The sequence below is a fragment of the Drosophila yakuba genome, chromosome X (assembly GCF_016746365.2).
Source record: "Drosophila yakuba strain Tai18E2 chromosome X, Prin_Dyak_Tai18E2_2.1, whole genome shotgun sequence".
Lineage (NCBI taxonomy): Eukaryota > Metazoa > Arthropoda > Insecta > Diptera > Drosophilidae > Drosophila > Drosophila yakuba.
In genome coordinates this window covers 6785498-6808048 of record NC_052526.2, presented here as the reverse complement: position 1 = coordinate 6808048, position 22551 = coordinate 6785498, and the positions used below count along the sequence as shown (strand labels likewise).

At 38.3% G+C, this 22551-nt stretch overlaps 2 protein-coding genes across 3 annotated transcripts; one reads left to right on the top strand and one right to left on the bottom strand.

The window, feature by feature from the left end:
- Window positions 1-3702: 3702 nt before the first annotated feature.
- Window positions 3703-17060, bottom strand: LOC6524503 (homeobox protein 5). The gene is made up of 6 exons (XM_015190243.3): window positions 16387-17060; window positions 15773-16015; window positions 5405-5605; window positions 5227-5309; window positions 5005-5120; window positions 3703-4932 (listed from the first exon to the last, which is right to left on the bottom strand). The coding sequence occupies exons 1-6, from the start codon at window positions 17013-17015 to the stop codon at window positions 4690-4692; spliced, it is 1515 nt and encodes a 504-aa protein (XP_015045729.1). The 5' UTR covers window positions 17016-17060; the 3' UTR covers window positions 3703-4689.
- Window positions 17061-17899: 839 nt separating this feature from the next.
- On the top strand, window positions 17900-21126 carry LOC6524501 (ras-related protein Rab-40C). Of its 2 annotated transcripts, none has more exons than XM_015190242.3 (5): window positions 17900-18132; window positions 19086-19222; window positions 19278-19501; window positions 19746-19968; window positions 20334-21126. In XM_015190242.3, the coding sequence occupies exons 2-5, from the start codon at window positions 19090-19092 to the stop codon at window positions 20549-20551; spliced, it is 798 nt and encodes a 265-aa protein (XP_015045728.1). In that variant the 5' UTR covers window positions 17900-18132; window positions 19086-19089; the 3' UTR covers window positions 20552-21126. The 2 variants fall into 2 exon arrangements, with proteins under 2 accessions (XP_015045728.1, XP_002100358.2); XM_002100322.3 differs by having other exon boundaries at window positions 17902-18132; window positions 19308-19501.
- Window positions 21127-22551: the final 1425 nt, after the last annotated feature.

Sequence of the window (22551 nt, the reverse complement as noted above, 5' to 3'; positions counted from 1 at the left end):
ATTTTTCTTCATCCTGGTTCCCAGTTTATTTATTTTTCCAATCAATCATTTATTGCCTCAATCTCTACATCAACAAGTTCTTAAATTTCTTAATGATCAGCCAACTTGCTCAAGCTTTCAATTAAGTTGAAAGACGAATCAATCATTCAGCGCCACTCGCGCATAAATCAAAAAATCCCGCGCATAAATCAAAGAATAGGAAAGCGAATTATATGACTGTTTGAATTCGGATCTATAGGTCTATATAATGCCGCCCATGGAGTTACCCAGACGATTTATTAAAACTCGACGGAAAATCGAGACGCGGCGGCGAAGACACTTGCTCCACTTCCAAAAGCTTACAGCGCAGACAGCGCGACTCCACCGCATAAACAAACAATCACAGACTCCCCATCCAACGACCGCAGTGATGGCACAAACTGGGAGGCTAATTAATGAGAATCACTAAAGAAGATGTACAAGATTCTCTAAAAAAATATCAACCATATATGTTCAGTTCAAAATATATATGTTAACTTTAAAATGAAACACATTTTTCTGGAAATTTGTATAGCTAACTTAATACTTAAACAATATTGTTACCTTAAAACTAAAAACTTGAAGAGAACTTAAAGCTAAGAACTAGCTATGAGCTACTTAATCTAGCTAAGAACTAGCTAAATTATGATCAGCTCTGCGCAGTGAGAGCAAGCGAGATGGCGCGAAAAAGGCAGCGTGTGCGCGTTTGTACAGTTAGACACACATGCGCCAATATTACGTATACGTATACACCACTCAATATTACGTATACGTACAGGGGCCACTGTTTGTATTTGTGCGGCGACGCGTGCGGCGCATGCGCAGCTTTTTTTGATAGTCGTTTTTTCGGTTTTTTTTTTTCGTTTTTTTCGGTTTTTTTCTTCTAAATTTTGATCGACCGATGTGTCCATCGCCTAACTAACCGATCTTTATCTCCAAGCGTGGCTACCTTTTGCCCCTCTGCCGCTTTACACATGTCGCTTCTTTATGGTCACCCCTCCCCCGGTAACAGAGCTTCTTCGTTGTTCTTCCTGAGATTATTTAGCTTATTCCCCGCGGTTTTTTTTGTTTTGCCATAAATTATTGTGGCTTTTGTTGCTTTTGTTCGTTGTTTTGGGTCTCATCACAATTTGCACCTGCACGAGAATCGCACTCGCAAATTAGGTGCGCTTTTTTTTGGTTGGCAAAACGAGAGATATGAAGGGGGTTTTTGGGAACAAGATTTAGAAGCACAGTATCTGAAAATTGTTTGTGTCTTTGCCTATGTTTATTTTATTTAAAAATTATTCAGGACTTTATTTGCTATTGCCTATTAAAAATAACAACGTTGTTTTACAATTTAAAGGAATTTTTTTTACCAGGCTTTATGGTAACGTTGCTAGTATAACTGACTAAATAAGTAAATGTACATTAGTTAGCTAAAGTGGTACTCAGACTTCTCAGTGCTACTGTGGTTGTCATGCCATATGCCCATAGGAAAGAAAACACGTTTGACCATTAACGATGACTGACTTTCATTAGATAGATGGCCAAAATCCAGTTTCCCTTCTCCATTTCTGAGTGGGTGCCTTGGGTAAGATCACCAATCGCCAACAGCTAAGTCGCATCATCGATACCCAAATCAAATACAGTTCAATTCAATTCAAATCGAAACGCGGGCTTGGTTCCAATTCGATGAGATCGTGATCGAGAGGCAAAGACATTTCCGCTTACTTAGGCGCAACAATTTCAAAATTGACAGCTCCCCGATTGCCAATTAATCTTTTATTGGAATCCGAATCGAATCTGAATCCAAATGCGAGTGTGAATCGGAATGGACCAAAGCCATAAACCAAATCCAGATAAATTGCTATAAATGTCTTTCCGAGTAGAGTTCATAAATTAAATCAACTCCAAATTAATAACACAAAAAAAAGAACCAAATTCGCATTCTGGTTTTTCATCTTTAAAAGCTGTGTGACGTGGGTGAATTCAGAACTGGATAGTTCATTTGGGAAACCGTTGACCCGATCCGGAATATTCAAACTATATTTTAAAATCAATAAAAAACCAGTGATATTTCCTACTTGCTTTACAGCTCTATTCATTATTTAACGACATTTTCTTAAAACTTCCTACAAATTGTGTGAGCTTAGAGCAAAACATATATTTTTCAAAAAAAACATTTTTAGTTTTTCCCTTAAATAAGAATTTCAATTGGTAAAATGTATAGATAGATAGAAGTAAACTTGCTATAAGGAATACTTATAGCTAAAAAGTCCTGGGTATCAAATGGTATTCAAATTTAAATAAGCTTAAGTCGCACATTTGGCTATATAATTATGCAGTTGCGCCATGCGATTAATTGGCAATTAACAAATTCGATTTCTACAGATTGCTTTTGCCTAATTTTGTCGATTTGCGGCGTTGAGGTGAAAGGTTCTTTGGCAGTTCCTCGTTTTGTTGTTCATCGATTGGAATACTTAATTTGGTCGATGCGGAAGCATTAAGCGATTTGTTTGCCTTAAACAATTGCAATCAATTATCCGTCGATCGAATGAACTAAAAGCATTCATCAATCAATATGTATATTTATCTCTATCTCTCTCCATCTGTGGATCCCACGCGAAGTATATATGTATGTACATATATTTTATATTTTTTTGTAAAGCCTAGAAATTGGCTTTAGTGTTTGCAGCCCCAAAAGTTATGCTATACTTCGAATAATACACATCTTGATTCATTTTAGCTTTCGTTTTTTATTTAGGATTTTTTATACAATAACTTAACATCTTGTTTTTTTTCTTTTTTTTAATAGGTTTTTGCTTTTTGGAATCGGAAATTTACAATATTAAATATTGATTTTATTGCTGTACTGGCTGCTGTTTTATCCCTCTGATGGATTTAGTTGACGAATTTCTTTATTTTCATTTGCGGACTTTGAAATTTTCCCATTTGCTGTTTGCTTATTTTCAGTTGAAACAATATTGCTATTTCATATATCTGTGTGTGTGTGTATATATATATATATATATATTTAATTTATTTTTTGTTTTTCATTACGTTTATCAAATGCAGCATATTGATGCTTAGGCTGTAGGTGTGTGGGTGTAGGTGTCTCTGTGTCAGTGTGTTTGAGAGTGTGTGAGTGTTACATATTTGTGGGTGTGGCTGTCCATTTCGGTGTTCTCATTACATTCTTTAGCTATTTGGTTGCTGCTTTTTCTCTCTGTGTAAACATTCTTGTACCTCGCTTTGCTCGATTTACCTGCATATTACTTCTGCATATTTGTTTGCCTTCACTTTTGTTTTTGCTTTTGATTAGCGTTCAAACTGAGAAAAATACTGAGTGAAAGGGGTTGGAAAAATGGGTGGTTGGTTGGTTGGTTGTTTTGTGAGGGTTTGTATTGTGCTTAACTAAGCTGAAAAACGGTGGTTCTTCCTTTTTTATATACTTTTTCTGGCCTCATTTTTAAGCTTTTGTCTTGGGATTTCGGTTTCTTCAAAGCCTTTCTTTCTATCTATATATATGTATATATATATATATATTCTCCTCAAAGCACTAAGACCTTTTCTACCATTTTCGCCGTCTTTCTTCAGCACCGCTTGGCTTTGATCAGCCGCTACAGTGGGCCCCAAAAGTCAGCGCACCCGGTTTTAATTGTCTGCCTCATGTATATAATGATACAAAATAATTACTCATTATTTAGCCTTAGAAAATTGGGATTTCTTTAATTAGTTTTTTTTTCTACTATTTCCGGTTCATCTCGTTTTGCTTTATTGCGTCATTCATTTCATCTCATATATCGTATAATATATATGCGTATGTGTGTGTGTGTGTATTTTGTATATGTACGTGTGTATGTGTATATTTGTTTTAAGGTTTAACATTTAATTTACTTTCATCTGCTTCGTCGTCATTATATAAATAAAAATAAATACATTATTCTTTATGTTAATTTTTTTTGCATTCCTTTTTTTTTCGATTTTGTATCCATTATGCATGCAAGCAAAACGTTTTTCGTTATTTTTTGTCCTTTTAGATTTTACTTGTTAAACGTCCCTACATCCTTTTCATTTTTTAAAAAAGCCGCACTAAATTTTACGATTACAAAAAAAAAATAAATTCACATATATGCATACAATAATTTTTATAATACACATATGCAGGTCGAGTCCACATTACACAAAAAGGAAAAAAAAGAGTATGTATATATAATAATGGTGAATTGCAGTGTGTAGCATCGCCTGCAGACTAACAGATATATATATAAACATATATAAGTGTGGTCGTCAGATTTACAATTCAAATTTTGGATTTTTGTTATTCTCGAAGCTGGAGCAACAGTTGCTGGGTGTTGCATACATTTTGGTTCTCACTGTGGCTGCCGGCTGGTGCCGCTACAACATTCTTGATAATCTTCTGCTGCTGCTGCTGGTCAGAGAGCTTGGTTTTCCTAATGTTCTTCTAGTTTATCATTGTGTTGCAAGAATCTCAATCTCGGTCTCGGTCTCAGTATTAGGGTCTCGTCGTCTTGCAAAGCGAAGCAAAGCGATTTATGCGGCATGCAAAGTATCAACAGCTCGGCTCCATTTCGTCCAAAAAAAACATTAACATCAAAAAACACGGCTAGCCGTAAAATGACCGCCCCCTAATCTGCTGTCGTCCCCCCGCCGCTGTTTTCCCCCAAATTATTGAAGGACACAGCAGCCCTTCTTCTTGTTCTTCTTCTCGTCAATGACCACATGACTAGCGGACGTCGGTCCGGGAACCACCTGTTTGGACACCTGTCCCAGCGAGGTGACTCCATTGTTTCCGTTCCCGTTTCCGCCGCTCAGCTCGGTCGCCGTCGCTGCTTTTCCGGCGCCAGCGTCGGCAGTTGCAGAGGCATGGGAATTTGTACCATTTTGTGCTGTTGCTAGATTCTGCGAGAGCTGCAAATGACATAGGGATTTAGTCACACATGTATGTATGTACATATAGTTAAGCTATATCTGCAATCTTACATTTGATTTGGTTACACTCTCGCCGATCGCCGTGCCGCCGTTGCAATTGTCGTCCGCATGCTGGGCGCTCCCGTTGCCAATTGTACGCTCCTCTGTGGGTGTGATAGGCTTGCCACCTGAAAGTAAGGGTATTTGATAAAGATAATAATGAAATTACTGAAAGATCTCATCCGAATGAACAGATGTAAATGCTTTTATAGTCTCTGAACAAATAGAACTCACCTCTGATCATGTTGACAATTTCATCAGCCTCTCTAGACAGATCGCCGCCTGGGCGAAAGGGATTGTCCCAGCCGGAATCGGTGCTGCAATAGAGGATTACCAAAGAATCGATAAGATACATATGTATATACATTAAATGGTTCATGGTATGGCCACCTGGCCACCACCAACCACCCACCTTTGCTGTCGATCGTAGGCCGCACCCAGGCCAATCACCTGCTGCTGTGGGATCCCCGCCGCCGTCGTGGCCATCGTAGTGTAGTCTAGGAGGTTGCTACTGTAGTTGTACTCCGGATACTCCAGATACTCCGCCGGTGGACAGATTATCTGCGGCTGGCTGCTTTGGTAGATTGAAACGCGCACTATCGAACGCTCCGATCTGGAAATGAGCAGAGCAGGCAAGTACAAATCGAATTAGAGATTTGCTATATAATATATCATGTGTATCTACATATATGTATGTGCAGTGGTTGATGTGCAGCGTTTGTTATTGTATCGAGATTACGAGAGGGGCCAGTGGGGGGCGGACGAGCACTAAAATCACGCATCGGCGCATGTGACCTTAAAATAGCTGAGCAAGTGCGTCATCTACTGAGGAGCCACCTCAATGTCAATTAAATTAAGTCATTTGGCAATTGGCTTTCAGCTAAATATCTGATTCAATTGATTGAAACAACTGCCAGCGAAATACAATTTTCTCTCTGTATTTCTGTATGTTGGCCAGGCTAATGGGATAAATGTAGAAATTGAAACTGTATTACTCTTCAATCAGCTGCTTATCTGCGTCTGATATGGCGCCCCTCATCCAGGAATCGTCCAAAGATTCGTTGGGTTCCATCGAATACTCTATACGTGTGTGGTAGTAATCCATATTGTTGGCAACGAAAACGAATTCTAACTTCTGGCACTTACACAAATATCACAGGTCACTGGATCAAACAAGTTAAATCGATACAGGGGGAAAGTGTTCCAGATTTTGGATTTTCCTTTCCTTTTTTTTTGGGCATTGGGGAATCTTTGGCGTTATTTTAGGATTAGTTTCCCTCTCGGAAAACATAATCGAAACATTTTTGGAGCATCCAGAAATACAATGCGTTATTTACAGAAGTTGGCTTTATTCTTAAAATATTTATATTATATTCAGCAAACTCAGCTGCACTAGCAGAAAATTGGATCAACAGAATTTAAGGTATGACATATTTTTTATGCCCAATAGAAAACCAGCAATTTGACAAATCAGTTCAGAAATAAATTACGTTTTTATAACGCAGTCTGTTGGATGGGCAGCTTTTTTAATTTTTTATCTTTATAACTGGTTTATGTCGATGACTTCATTTATGGCCGGTTGGCTGTGCGAAAAGCCCGAGACTTACTGAGCCGAAACGCACTGTACTATCAAAGAACTGGAATGGGAGAGACGATTTAACTTGTAAGATCTCAATCTTCGCCATCCATCCAATGGCCCATGGGACATTCACTTCCTACATCTTTCCAGCATTCGGTTTTATTGTCCCAGAACTTTGAACCCCAAGTGGGAAAACCATTACAGAAACCTGTCGACAACAAAAAAAATTGAGAACCAGAAGAAGTAGCAAAAAATAAACAGCCTACAATCGAATCAGACAACCCGTTCACTATATAAAGACCCCTCCCCCCACTCCTCCTCCCCCACACAACACAGCTTTTTATCTGTTTACATTTCAAATACACTTCATAACTCAGTGTGCTTGTTGTTGTAATTATTTTGTTGTTGTTGTTATTGTTGTTGCTGCTGCTGAACATGTGAAGATTACGTCATGTGCCGAAATTGATATGGAAAAAATTGATACAGGGCGCACTCAACAGTGCGAACTATGTTTGCTGTGCAAATAATACAAGCAAAGTGTTTTTAACTTAAAGCAACGGATTCCTAACAAGGGAAAAGCTATAGCTTAACTATTGCCTGTTTTCCAAGTCAAATAACTGTAAAGGAATGTAACTTTTGTATTCCGCAAATAGAGTGTGAAATAATGGTTTTAGTTCATTATGATAAGGAATTATAAAACAAAGAAAATAAATGAGTGTTCTATGGTATCTCCTTATATTATTGATTTCTATGCTATAACTATGAACTCTAACTCTTAACTCTTTAGCACATTATATCGAGGGCGGCCTGTAGCAACTGGAACAAGAACAAGACCATCAACAAAACACGAGTGTTACAAGCTCGAAAAACAAGTTTTAGGCAAATAACAAATAACAAAAAAAAAACAAGAAGAAGGAAAACGTTTTCATCTTGTTTCGGCCCAAAGCATTATTAAACGTTTTTTCCTCGGAACAAAATGCTTGTTAAGTAGAAGTGGAGAAAAAGTTTAAGGAGTTACCACTAACTCATAAACGCAACTTCAAGTGCCCCAGCAAATTAAACAACTGAAAAATATGGGAAAAATACTTGTTGCCATTACTGCGAAGCAGGAGGTGGAGTGAATAAATGGATAATTCTCAAGAGAAGAGGAGAGGAAGGGAAGGGAAGCGAGAAGACACGAAGAGGAGGTGGAACATGAGCTGTAAATGGGAAACAGAAGCAGAAGAAGCAGCATCAGCTGGGGAATAACGAACTCAAAGATGATCGCATTAATTATGTTTGCCACCAACGATCTAGTGATGCTGAGCACTTGGCCATTTTCTGGCTACTTAATAGCTACATATGTATATCCAAGACTTAAATTATCAGGTGATCTTTGTCAGGGGTTTGGCTTGTTGACACAATGCATTATGCACTTTTCACTTTTGCCTTTTTTTTGCGAAAAAAAAAGTATGCCATTACAATAAACAGTTTAATAATTTTTTAAGGTTATTGATTTTTACTGTGACTGTATTGGATCATAAATTTGTATTGGCTGTAGCTTGCATTTAAATTAATTATTATGCTTTGTGATGATTTCTTTTCCTCTTTTCATGTCAATTTCTGGCATTTTTCTTGAGAACATATGGAACTTTTCAAACGAAAGATTGGCACATTGAAAAAAAGCACTTGAAACATATGTTTATGTTGTCATGAGACATTTGGCTACAATTTAGCCTATTTTTTTTTGCATCGAATGGATGGCAACACTGTTTGGCGACTGCGACGCTGGCAGCGCAGCAGCTTTTCAATTAGTTTTGGTTTTTACTGTTGTATTTTGGGGCACACACGCGAGGGACTACGTCACGGGCGAAGAAGAAGAAAATGCTAAGGGGGAGGGGGTCAAGTGCGAGAGGGAGAGTGAAAATTAATTTAACAAATTATGCGACCCCACCCGCAAACACAAAAACAACAAAAATAAAACACAAGCACATGAGAAACAAATAGCGGAAAATTCAATTTTGCACTTGAAAAGCGAAAACAGAGAGGAAAAAGAGAGCACAAGAAACGCAGAGGAGGGGAGACAAGAGAGGGCCACTGCAGTGCGGCGTTGATTTTGATTTGTTTTAATAATTTCAAAATATATACACTGGCGCAACCGAAGTGGGCACATATTGTATAATGCATACGGTTTATATATAGTATAAATAACAGCGACTAAGGCTAATTTATGTACAAACAAGGTGCTATTTTAACACGCACACACACTGGCGCACATTTATTTTAATTGCGTTTAGCGGTGTACACTGAGCGAAACGGATATGATTTGGTAATTTAATTGAACTCTAGAACCATATTACTAACTATATTAGGTAAGGATTGTACTGCAAAAAAAAGCATTATTAATCTTCAAATGTCCTATTATATATTTCAAAATATGGATTTCATTGCTAATCTAGCCTCTATTCCTCGCAGTGCAGGCGTGCGAGGGAGAGGAGGCGTTGTCGTTCTCTCACGCTGTTTGTGTGTATGTGTGTGTGTGTGTGTATTATTTTTTGCGATGAACTCACTGCGCGCAACAACAACAATTACAAGTGTACTACTAATGTTTAACTACTTAAGTGTGTGTGAACCAAATAGCAGAAATTACTTTCACATGGTTTTTGCTATTTTCCTATTTAATTCAAGTGTTTTTTTTTGTTTTTTCTCAACCACTTGCACTTGCTTATTCGACTCTCTTTGCCCGCCTACCCGCCCTCTCTCTCCATTTCGCTCACGCTGTTAACTGTAACTTTTCCCTCTCTTTTTGCACTTTTCTTGGGTTTAAACTTAATACTTTTCTTGTTTGTATTTGAAACGCACTTTTAAGGAAATTCTACGCGCGTTTTGCACTCGCTCTTCTTCTTTGATCCTTTTGCGAATTAAAAAAATAGCCGAAGAGCGGGAAGTAGCAGCAGCAACGATTGATGAGCGCGTAATTTTCTTTCGTTTCGGTTTTTGGGTTTTTGTGCTTTTATTTTTTGTGTGAGGTGAGCGCTCTTTTTTTTTTTGTTTGGAGGCTCTTCGAACTTTTGCGTTGTTGCTGCCTAAACTGAAAAACTGAACTGAAACTGACTGTTTGAGTTTCACGCTGCTGAAAAGTAAAAGATACAAAACACACACACACTCACACGCAGGCGTTCACACGCACGAATGTTTGCAGGAGCGGGAAAGAGAGAGAGACCGCTCTCTCGCAAACTTTTGCCAATGTTGCCACCTAACTGACTGTTCAGTGGCGCGCTTTTTGAATACCACAACTTTTCAAGTTAACAAATAAGTTAGGCTGTTATTTAACACTCGTTTGTATCAGAAAACCAAATGAACAAAATTGTTAAATTGTTTTTTAAGGCTACAAATTTAAATTGTACATATTTAAGTTAACATATAACTTTATATAACTTGTTTTCAATGCAAAAAGAAAAAGCAAATGCAAAATAAAACATTTGTTCAAACTTCTGCTAATAAAAATAGTCCTTCGAATAAGTGAACTCTATTTCATGCTTAAGGCCCAAAGTACTCTAAATAAATCACTTGAGATATCTGAAATACGCCGCAAGTGTTTCACTTTACAACAGAAGACACAAAGAACAATTAACATTCTCTTTAATGAGCTCTTTAATGGGCTCCAGACACACACGTCTACGTCTATCTTTTGTCATGGTTTTATTGCGATCTATTTTGAGCGAAACAAAAACATTTCCAAATTTTTCATTTCGCGCATTTCCTGGCTACAAAATTTACACATTTCGGACAAACAAATGAAAACAAACAGCACAACCGGCAGTTTGTGCTTTTTGTATGGGGATTTTTGGCAGCTGCTGCAGGCCCACCTGAAAGTACACTAGCCAACAAAGTCGTAAATATTTTTCAACATTTATAATTTTAAAATATACAAGAAAATTCGCATAAATGTAAATCAAAAGTTGATTTCGAATTGAAATGTATAATTTATTTTGGATATTTTATATAAATTTCCGACACAAATTCTTGATTTTTGTTTTATTTTAGTCAGCTCTAAACCGGCGGAAACCTAACAAGTTTTGAAGAGTGTTCTTGCTGCCTAGTGTAGTTTTGAGATCTACGTATTTGCTTCGTTTTTTTGTTGTAAAAGCCCAGATGAAATGCGCAATAAGCAAAAGGCGAAAACGCCGCGCATTTGTAATGGCAAAAACGGAAAAACAAACAAACGTAAATCCAAATGCGCCACATCTGGCAACGTTGCCAAAGCCAACAAACATGACATCACTTTTTTGCGCACTCACCAAAGTAATAAAAGAGCGTAAGCTCGCTCTACCGCTCCACGCTCGCAATCTCTCCCTCTCTCTCACTTGTTATACACAAGCAACGGACCGAAAATAATATAACAGCAACAACAGAAAAAAAAAAGCCAAAGAGAGCACAAGGGAAACACGGAAAAACATAAACACGTAACCACACACACATAAAGGTAAAAACGGGGAAGCTGCTGGAAATAGCGATGGAAAAGGGCGAGGGGATAAAGAACGACACAGAAGGGGGGTTGATTAAAACAGGGTTGCCACCGCCACCATACAGATGCTTAGAATCGGGGTCCCCATCTATTGTTGTCCAAAAAAAATTGAAAAAACCGAACATATAAGCGGAAAAATAAGAGCAGAACACAAAATCAAGAAAAACCACGGCACTCAAACCACAAACACATTCACACCTGTGGTCAGCCAAATAGCACACTATAAAAACAATATAGACTCGTACATTCAACAGTTGTGGTGAGAAGTCCGAAATAAATTGAAATATTCTACATTTTTCAAATAATTTCAAGACTCGCGTACACTAAAAAAGAAAGTGTTTATGAGTTAACGATCGAATATTTGATCATTATTTTTAGATTGCGATGTGAATCATTGAACGCAAGATTCTATTTTCTCTGTGTACAAGGTGCCGCAAAAATATCTCACAGTTCGCCATTTAGCACTTCAGATACTTTAGGTTAGCTGTAAATATTGGCAATAAACAATTATCGTTTTGGCATTGTGTGCTAATTAAAAAGTTACTTACAGAAAATATTCAATACTGAATAAGGTTATTTAAAATTGACAACAAACACTTAAATGTAATGAAATGAATAATAAAATTATAGATATTTACATTTTTTGGTAATATTTTTACGACCTGCACGGTGCACACGTAAATGGGTAATAGGGCTAATGCACAGTGGGAAATACGAATACGATCCAATTTGAATATGACAGCATGACTGAGGCTAAAAATAGAATTTACTACTCCCGATTAATTCGGCTCTGGAATTACGCGGTTCTCCGCGTTTGCCACACAATATATTTTGGGCATTAAGTGATTTGAAATTATTTGGCATTGCTGTGAACAGTGATAAGTCCAGCAACAATTGATAACGAAACGATTTGAGGCGAAGATGGATGAGTGACGTTGGCAGCAGAAAATAAATACTTATAACATTTGGGCAATTTGTTGCCATTGCCAATGGGAATTTGTCGAGAGTATTATAGTATTTACGAGTTATTATAAATCTATTATACATAAACATTTGAAAATCTCACGAAATGCTCGTGCTTGGGAACCGAAGTATATTTCTTTTGGTATGCTCGCATTTTCCCCATTTCCGTTACAATTTCAAACAACTAAAACACAATTGGCATAGTTCCCAATGAAATTGACAGTATTCAAGATTGGCGTACTATAAAGAATATAAAAAAAATGATTGCTATACAAGAATTTTTGCAGGGAAATTTAATTGATTCGAAGACGACACTAGGATTTGAATTATAGCTACAAAAACTACGAAAATATAATTTTAATAAATAAACTCGATTAGCTAAAACCTGCCTATGATACATATGATGCATTATACCATTCGAATCACCTGGAATAAAATACTTTTTTAGCAGGGCTTACAATTGTTTTATATCACAACAATTTAAACCAATTTGTTTTGCAAGTAGTCGTATTTGTTGTAAAGCTGACAGCTTTAATTTCATAAGTTGAACAAAACTACACTGAACTATGCATAATCTTTGTGTGGAAAAATGTATTCAGTCTACCTTGTGGCCTCATAATCGCGTATCTTTTGTTCCTGCTCGTTTTTTTGTTTAGCCTAAAAGTTAATAATAATTTCCACTGTTCCGTTGCACAGAAGAGGCAACAACAATTACACACGCACTGCTGGCCAGCGGCACAATTACCGTTGTTGGCATTACAACAATGTGACAATGGGCCTGACCCGTCTGCCTATGATTATAATTATGCCTATATGATTATGATTATGACTGGGTCCGCTGGTGATGATCATGATGATGATGATGAGCACGCTGTATGCATGTCAAGTGTGCCGTGGGTACCGGAAAATCAATTGACTGAGTGACAGGCGGACAGTTCGAGATGTACTTTCACAATAGCTATAGACGTGAGCAAGGCCCACCGGCCGATCGAATTTCTTAAGTAAAAAAAAATGAGAAAAAAAACAGAATCATGTCGAGGTCAGCTGTTCAATCAGCCTCCTTTCGTTGGCTTTTAGCAGAGAAAAGAAAAGTAAATAGTTGGATTTTTAGCTCAAGAAATGCCTTTCTTCTGCACAAACGGTCACACTTTGTCAATTCAATGAAATAGCATACTAGAAATGGCAAATTACTGAATATCTAATGAATGATCATTTTATGTGGTAAATTTGATACATTTGTTCCCTGTGTATCTGGATAATCGATTATAAGAATAAAGAGCCGCAAGATTCTCGGTTTTTCTTTCTCCGCTCAGCGTTCTTTTGCCTTGTTCTTTCCTTTCCTTTCTTTTGTGACTCTGACTAACTGTAAGAAAGAAAGTTCTACAGCAAGTGCCGAGCTCAAAAGCTGATGACATCACGCTCCACCGGCAAATTAATGCTCCGCACATACAATAAAAACTGAAGAAACACACATGTGGAGAGACTGGCGAAGAAAAAGGTCACAACATGTGTTAAGTCTAATCTCTCCCAAAATGGAATATGCCACCTAGACGAAACAGCAATAGACAAAGCAAAACAAATTGTCAGCAAATTTGATTTGATGCCCGTTTGACAGCCATCACAAGAAATAAAACACCTTCTATATTTGTCTTGTCAGCACTTTTAACTCAATGCTTTTTGTCACATTCTGGGAAATAATAATAGCAAAATTATTGTACTTTAAAAACGGGATAGCTACTTTCTTTTCGATTATATTCTCCTCATTTTATTCACTTAAAACATAAACTCACTTAAAAACTTAATCTTTTATTAAATATATAAAACATTTAACTGATCGAATGCTTTAAATTTCACCCGTCATTGAGATAATCGAATAATTTGGGCGTAGATTATCACATTGCAGCTCTTCTCCATGACAGTAATCGATTGTCAAGCTCTGTTATCGACGTGAATCCAACTAGAACTAAAGTTAAAGCGCCCAATTCGAATTAAGTGGGTGCGGCACATCCATTAGATACACGTTCAGATACGGATACACAAAATGCAGCCGAAAAAGATGTGGGTCAACAACCACCGAATGAAGTTGACCCACTTATATATATATATTGCTTTAAAATGCACACATACAAACACACTTACATTGGCGACACACGCACATGGGGTCATTATGTAATAAAACGATGACGATGTTTAACGGTATTTCAGTTAGAATGACTGCAGCGCCGGCGCATTATAAACTCCAATTGGAGTTCTCTTTGGTGGTGGGAAATGCGAAAAGGCAGACGAAGAAAAACCCAAACAAACAAACCCATCTTCCAATTGGACTGATAACAGAATGGGGCGAGGAAAAAGTGAGAGAGGATAAACAACAATACAGTGGCAGCTCGCCATTTCGAATCCTTTTTGGCGGTTTTTCCTATTGGAAAATAATTTCTGTTCCTATTTTAATTAGATTTCAGTTTAATATTCTTAGGCCTTCTTCAACTACCATTTTTATACTTAATTGTCTTGTAAAAGGAACATCTCCTATTTAAATACGCTCAATTATAATAGTTTCCAATTATTTAAAAAAAGATACACTGTTCTTATTGCGTAAAAAGAACCCGAATAAATTTAATGGGCTGCTCAAGCAATGAAAACAAATGTTGAAATATCTTTTTAATTGTTTCCGCTCCTACTTTACATGATACACTTCGTTACGATTTTATTCAAGCCCTAGCCCCGCCATTTGATTTGCCATACAAAATGCATGTCCATCAACTAAGTGAACACTGTACGTGGGTTAAAGCTAGGTAGCAAAGTTTATAAAACCAAACTGCTGACGACGGTGAGCGGTAATTATCGATTCAAAAATTTGTGTCTCAAGCTTCCTGCCTTTGGGGGAGGTTGTGGGTAAAAAACGCGGGGATTTGGGGGGCTTTAGTTTTGGGGTTGGGTGCGATGAGCACAAAGTTCATCGCTTGCTATTTGGGTTGATAGCAATGTATGTACGATGTATGTATGGTGGTGGTGTGGAAAACCCAGCTGCACTTTTTGCCAAAAGGCTTTGGGAAAAGAGATCAGCTTTGGATTGGCCCAAATCAAAAAGTGCCGGGCTTACTATGAATTAGAAAAGCGAAACAAAAGTGAAAGCTGCCAAAAAGTCATTAGACGGATATTTTAATTAGGTAAAAGTAGGCCTACTTTCGGGGCATACACAATAAAAGCCCTGCAATGAATGCCGAAGATGAACCCCAACCATTGTTACACTGTCAAAAATATATACATAAACCACACATTGTTACACTGACAAACTATACTATCTAAAAACTGCATAAGATCAGAGCATTTTATCACGGAGCCTTCGTCTAATCAAATAAAGACAGAATTTATGTGAGAAACCCTATAGTATATCATATTTATACATTTCCTGATATCAGAGTTTACTTTTAGTCATTTTGTCGGTGCAAATAAGAGTTTGCCTTTACATGGGAGAAATGGTGAATCATCTGGCCTTCGTTTTTTAAATTATCTATTCTTTTAAATATTGACCATACATTTTGTAGAACCACTAACTTGAATGGCCATAACTATTGGTTTGGTTTTGGCAGGTTTTTATAATACCCGCATAAGAGGAACTCGTTTGATTTTTATTAAATCTAGTTTCTTATATGGCAACATACATGTGGCTAGTTTTATTTAGCAGGGAAAATTTAATTGTTTAATTTAAATGTTTCAAGTTGGTTACTTACTCTTCCTGCACTTCAATGCCGCTGTCATCCATGGTCCCCTTGGCATAGTCTCCACTGTAGCCACCGGCCAGCGGCAGATGCGACGCCAGCTGCGGCTGACCAGCGGCGGCAGCGGCGGTATCGGCAGCAGAATTCGCTGCCGCATCGAATCCAAAAGTGGACTCCATGTGCTCCGACAACGGCGTCGGCGTCTCGAAGACGAGTGTCTCCACCATCGAGCCCTTCGAGGACCCAAAGGAGACGCTGTGGAAACAAATAATTAGCAGGTTAAAGGTCAGCAATATTTCATAAAAACAAGTCTATTTATGATACCCTAGGGATAAAAAGAAAGAGCGGCAGAGGCACTTTTAGAAATCCCCAACCTGCAAACTAGTGCTAATGTCACTGTGAAACTAAATCAATTAATTAAACAAGTAAGCCCTTGAATACCCCTTAAGATATATAGCAGTGCTTTGTTGCGAGCGAAATTTGAAATTATAATGGATCGATCAGTACGATTTTAAGTGATTGCAAGACTTTCTAATACCCATTATAGCCTTTTCGAAAATATTTGTATTTAGACTGGTGTCTTGGCGTATACTTTATATAAGGGTAAGTAATAGTAAGTAATTTACCGTTTGAGGCCGACGCTTTTGGTGCCCAATTTGCTCAGTTTGCCGGGTTTCTTTTGGGGGCGTGGGAATTTATCGCTCAGATCGCTAGATATATCCTCATCATCAGCTGCTGTTGTTGTTGTTGCTGTTACCGGTTCTTCTCCTGTCGTCGTCGTTGTTGTTGTTGTTGTAGGCGCTGCAGCTGCTGCCGCTGCATTGTTGTTGTTGCTGCTGCTGGCCTCGTTGTTTTTGCATTTGCTGTTATTCTTATTACTTTTATTATTAGCCATGTTTTTCGCACTGACCACAAGCGAACCATTATTGTTGTTGTTCACATTGTTGTTGTTTTGTTGCGTTGTTGTTGTGGTTGCTGTAGTGTGCACCAAAGGCAGCGACGTTGGCGGCGCAGCAGCAGCGACGCCGGCAGAGAACGTCGACGCAGGCAGCGGCGCAACAACAATCTCTTCGCTTAGCAAAAGCGTTCGCTCATCACAGTCGCCAGCGACGCCGGCGGCGACGTCAACGTCAGCAGCGACGCCAGCAGAGCCGTTTGACAGCATTGCGGTTGCAGCAAAACGATTCGATTTCGATTTCGCGGCTAACGGTGCATTTCGAGGGGGCGGCGTGGTGGGCGGGGCCAGGGCCAGCATAGGTATATTTATATATATATATATGTATATAGGTGAGCCACACACACACTCTTAATTGAATCGCAATTTGCGTGTGCAAAATAATGACAACCCAACAATAAACCAAACAAAACTAAGCACTTGCACAAAGACACACCAATTTATCTCTATATTATTTAGCACATTAACGCGCACCTCTGTAAACAGCAACAAAAAAAAAAAAACAAGCAGCAACAGCTACCGCAACTGCGACGTCGACGGAGGCAGCGGCTGCGGCAGAGGCGTCGGTGACCTGCACTTTAGTTCCCGACCAAAAACTCGCGTTTATAAATAAATATGCATGTGCATTTAATAAATCCGATGGCGCGCGCTCTGTTGCTCTTGTCCTGCGATTCGGAACTCGGATTTTTCGGATCGGAGCGATACAATCGGAACAATCGTGTGTGTATATTTGGCAGCGCTTCGAATTTCTGTTCTGTTCTGTTCCGTTTTGTTCGAACGCACTAACGATGACACCCGGCCGATAGCTCGACTGTACGATAAGTATAGCGCCACTTGCGATAGTTGCGACGATAGCTTTTGTATAGGAAAGCAAAGCCCAAAGCCAAATTAATAAAAGGTATTTTATTCTTACATATCTTACATATCTTACATTAAAGGTATATTTTTCTTACATATCTAAAAATAAAAATAATGTATTAAGTTGTGTTAAAAGTGCGCAATAAAATAGTTCTATTCAGAGAAAAACGAACATAATATACTAATTTACACATTTTCGTATTTAATACAATTTAATTTGAATTTCTTTAATTTAACTATTGTTAGAAATACATTTTAAATTTCTTAAGCAACACTGTATGGCCGATCAGTCGGAAATCGATAGCTAATCGATAGGCGCAGCCTAGCAGTTCTTCCATCCCTATAGAGATGAGCAAAATTGCAATTTTCTGTATTAATATTCGCAGCAGAAAAGACACAAATAAACAACACTAAATTGGAATACATGGAAGATATAGCTGCGATTTAACTAGAGTAAATCGTGGGGCTGGAAAAGCCCGCCGATGTTAAGTTGCCAAAGCGAGGAAAATCGCTCATCTCTATTACAAATACGAAAATGAAACTGCGTGCATTCTGAATGGTGAGTTAAACGCCCAGAAAAAAACTGTTAGTAATGTTCACTAAACAAAATACCCAATTACACGGCTATAAATAATTGGTTTTTAATTGCGGCGGGTGAAAACAATAAACATTGCACACATTTGCAGCAAAAACAACAATCAAAATAAGCACGCACACTAATACGCAAATGTTTTTCTCTATTTTCATTTATTTCCCTTTTTGATTAAAACAAAGTGCTTAAAACGCAACAATTACACGCTTTAATGGTTTTGTACACTTCGATAAATTGTGAAATACATTTTCATGCCAAACCAAAACACACCCACTTTTTACCTGTGCGTGTGTGTGTGAATTTGGAGAATCCTTTTACAGTGCGCGACATAAAAACAAGTGCGAAAATCTATAACTGAGTGTCATGCTTTTGTTTATAATTTTTATTACCATGACTCACATAGAGAATTACTGGGTCTGCACAAATAGAACGCACAAATATTGCCGGTTCAAAAATACCGGTTAGCCCGGTTAAGAAAATGCAAGAAAAAAACAAGAATAAATGTTTAAGAACCACAACCACTTTGGCCACAAAACCCTAGCCCACATTTAATTGCAGCTGAAATTACGTAAAAATGGAAAAAAATGTCTCATTCAATGAGCAAACTTCTTGCGGCTCTAAGTTGTTAACTGGGCTATCTAAAAAAAACATTTTTTAAAATAGAAAAAATGAGTGTGTAAGGAAATTTCCGGCATTCATTTGGAACACTCTAGTGGAACAATTTAAAAATACTTTGCCCTAGAAAATGTGTTGAACGGTTTTAATGTTTGAGGTACACACCTTTTTCCATCAATTTAAATATTAAAGCACACGTCGTCACGTTTGTGACATCAAGTTATTGTAATAGTTCGTTAGTTAGTTAGTTATTATTTAAATATATCTATTTTATTACAATTTTAATAATATTTCTACCATTTCAGCCACATGGGAACCATGACCAAGGATTACGACTATCTGCTGAAGGTTTTACTGGTGGGTGACAGCGATGTGGGCAAGCACGAGATCCTTTCGAATCTGGAGGACCCCTCCACGGAGAGTCCCTTCTGCAGCGGGAACGGTAAGTGTTGGCTATATCCCTTGAACGACCAACGACCTGCAATCCAATCTAATAGACTGCACATCTCATATCCTCCAAACGGTAGCCTACAAGACGACCACCATACTACTGGAGGGCAAGCGGGTGAAGCTGCAGCTGTGGGACACCTCTGGCCAGGGACGTTTCTGCACGATCATCCGCTCCTATTCGCGCGGCGCCCAGGGCATCATCCTCGTCTACGACATCACCAACAAGTGGAGCTTCGACGGCATTGATAGGTGGCTCAAGGAGGTCGACGAGGTGTGTTGGGAATTATAAATTGCACAAGAAAAGAAAACACATTGGAGGGATTTTTATTCGCACATTGTATACCTAGACGTTTGTCTATATTTTTCTAACTACTGTTAATTTATACTTATAAAAGTATTGTTTGTTTGATGTCTCGCGGTACTACCTACTACTTATTGACTCCAATGTGTTTTCCTTTCTTATTTTACCATTCAAAATTCCCATTAATAACTTCTTATGTACGTTAAATTTGCAGCACGCCCCTGGAATTCCAAAGGTTCTTGTTGGGAATCGCCTGCACTTGGCGTTCAAGCGACAGGTGGCCGCCAAACAGGCCGAGACCTACGCCAGCCGCAACAACATGTCCTGCTTCGAGATATCGCCTCTCTGCGACTTCAACATCCGCGAGTCCTTTTGCGAACTGGCGCGGATGGCTCTGCACCGCAACGGCATGGAGCACATCTGGCGCAGCAATAAGGGTAAATATATCACCAGGTTGAAGTTAATAAATCTCATCTAATTTTAGTTAAATTGTGAAAATGGCGAGACAAAGCCTTCAGGTCAATTTTGATTGAGCTCCAATTAAAGCGTTCATTAGGTCATTCCAATCATTAATCATTTTTCGGCAGTTGGATAACACTTAATCGCTATAATGTGTGAACTTTTGTTAATTTCCATACTATTTTCGTTTAATATCAGTTATCTTTTGTAGATTTGGGATTTAGTATTTGTAATACATGAAATTTAGAGAAACCCCGAAAAGCAAATTCTCCAGCAGACGGATATATGTATATATATATTGTTTAAAAGTGCACTTAGTAACCCACTTTAAATCCCATTGCAGTGTTATCGCTCCAGGAATTGTGCTGCAGGACGATCGTGCGAAGGACGAGCGTGTACGCGATCGATTCGCTGCCGCTGCCGCCGTCGGTGAAGTCGACGCTCAAGTCATACGCGCTGACCACGTCGCAGTGCTTCAACTCGCTGACCCAGAGCTCCAAGAGCAAGAACCGCTGCAAGACGCCGACGAGCAGCAGTCGGAATAGCTGTGCGATCGCGTGATCGTTGCCTTGTAGGCCGCCGTCTAGCCGCCTACACCGCCACGCCCCTAACCGACATTAACTTTAATTGAGCTCTACTTATGTACTCTAGGCTAACACACACACACCCATACCATACCCATGCCCATACGCATACACGTACACCACACACCCACTCGCCCCAGCTTTTGGTTATATTTTGTTTCATTGACATTGATATTTGTGGTCAAGAATGTTTACTTTTTACACAGTAAAGCGTGCACCTTTTTAATTTTGAACCACCCCCATCCCAGCCCCATTTTCCCAGCTCCTCTCTTTTGCATTAATCTAATGTTGTTAATATTATTATGTTTGTATAATTCTAATATTTAATGCATCAAACTCATCAACATATAAGACAAAAAAAAGAAGAAAAACAAAAACGATGAAATAACATCAAGTGAAAATCAATTTTTATATGGAAAAAGATAATAATTTTTTTTTTTTGTTTGTTTACCATCGGATTTAAATATTCTTAGAGAAGTATTGTAATTGAAGCGAACTCAGCAAGAGAAGCACACACAAAGCGAATTGATAAAAAAAATAATTCATACTGAACTAGAAAATTGTGTTTTCATTTATTTTCCATCCCTTTCTGATTCCCGGCCAGGTGACTCCATCTCTTTCCATTTAGGTTTCTGATTTGTGGTAATCTAAAGTGAAAGTTTGCTGCATCTTTAATCCTATTAAGTTGTATGTCATTATGCAACTCGTTAAAGTTTCTGTTGAAAAGCTGCGCTTCTATCTGCATTTGTTATTTTTAACAAATTTAGAGTTAACCTCTAATAATACTTTATTATTAAATAATTGGATATACCAAACAAATTTTATACTGTCCATTAAAATTGATTGATATGTGTTGGAAAAATGTTTTTTGTATAGCTCATCATTTCGACGTGTATCTTTGAAATACTATTGTGCATTCTTATTATAAATATTTTATATAATTATTAACAGGAAGATGACAATTGTCGAAACAATACCCTTCCCATTTCAACTTGAAGAGCATTTGGATTGTCGATCTTTGGATGTCTGCTCTTCCTCAGTCGATTTGTTGGTTTTCCAACATCTGCTGGGGGTTGTCCCTTGTCGGATGTGATTAATCGGTTGGCTGCAAACCCAATTTGATATTGTAATATTATTTAAATGACTCAAATTGCTATTTCGTCGGTTTGCTTCGCATTGGGATTCATTCGCCCTTTGAGGCAAAAACAATTCGCGGCTTCTTTTTCGACATCTATTGCTTCCCCGAAAACTTCGGTTGTTTGGCGTTTTGCCTTTACACAATTCCCGAAGTTAGGCAATCAAAAGGGGGCGGGGCTCCCGGGGGCAGTGGACTCGTTATAATTTAAATGTATCTTCCAATTTCGAATGTAACACCTGGGGGATTCAATGCGAAGTGATAGCGAAATTATTGCAATAATTTGCATACGCTTTAATTCACTTAATAAATGGTTTGATTGTCTTTTTTATTGTTTTTTGTTTTATAGTTTTGGCAAGCTATAAAATCTTTTCTTGCAAAAAAAGCTGAAGCACTAAAAATTAATTTCAAACTAAGTTTAATATTTTTATTTTCTTTGTAGTTTGTTACTACCACTGTTATATGAGGACTTCCCCTTATTTAATGATGTTTAGTTTTTTTCCAAAAATGCATTCCCCATATGCGTCTGCATTGGGAAAGGGCTAATCCGACCTGAACTGAACTGAACTGACCTAGCCCATCGATCAGGTGACCCACGGGGGGCGGGGTCACCATCATTAAGTGGTGCGTTCATGCCCGGCGGATTAATTTCGGCGGCCGGTTCCAATTATGGAACTGCTATTTTTCCCATTTTTTTCCACCGGACTCATTTGCATTTGCCAGCCGTCGATGCGTTTGTTGTTGGACCAACGCGAGTCCAGATGGACGGAGATGATGGCTTTCGGGTTGGTTGGTGGTGAAGGCAAGAGTGGTGGGCAGCAAGATGACGAAAGCAAGTTCAC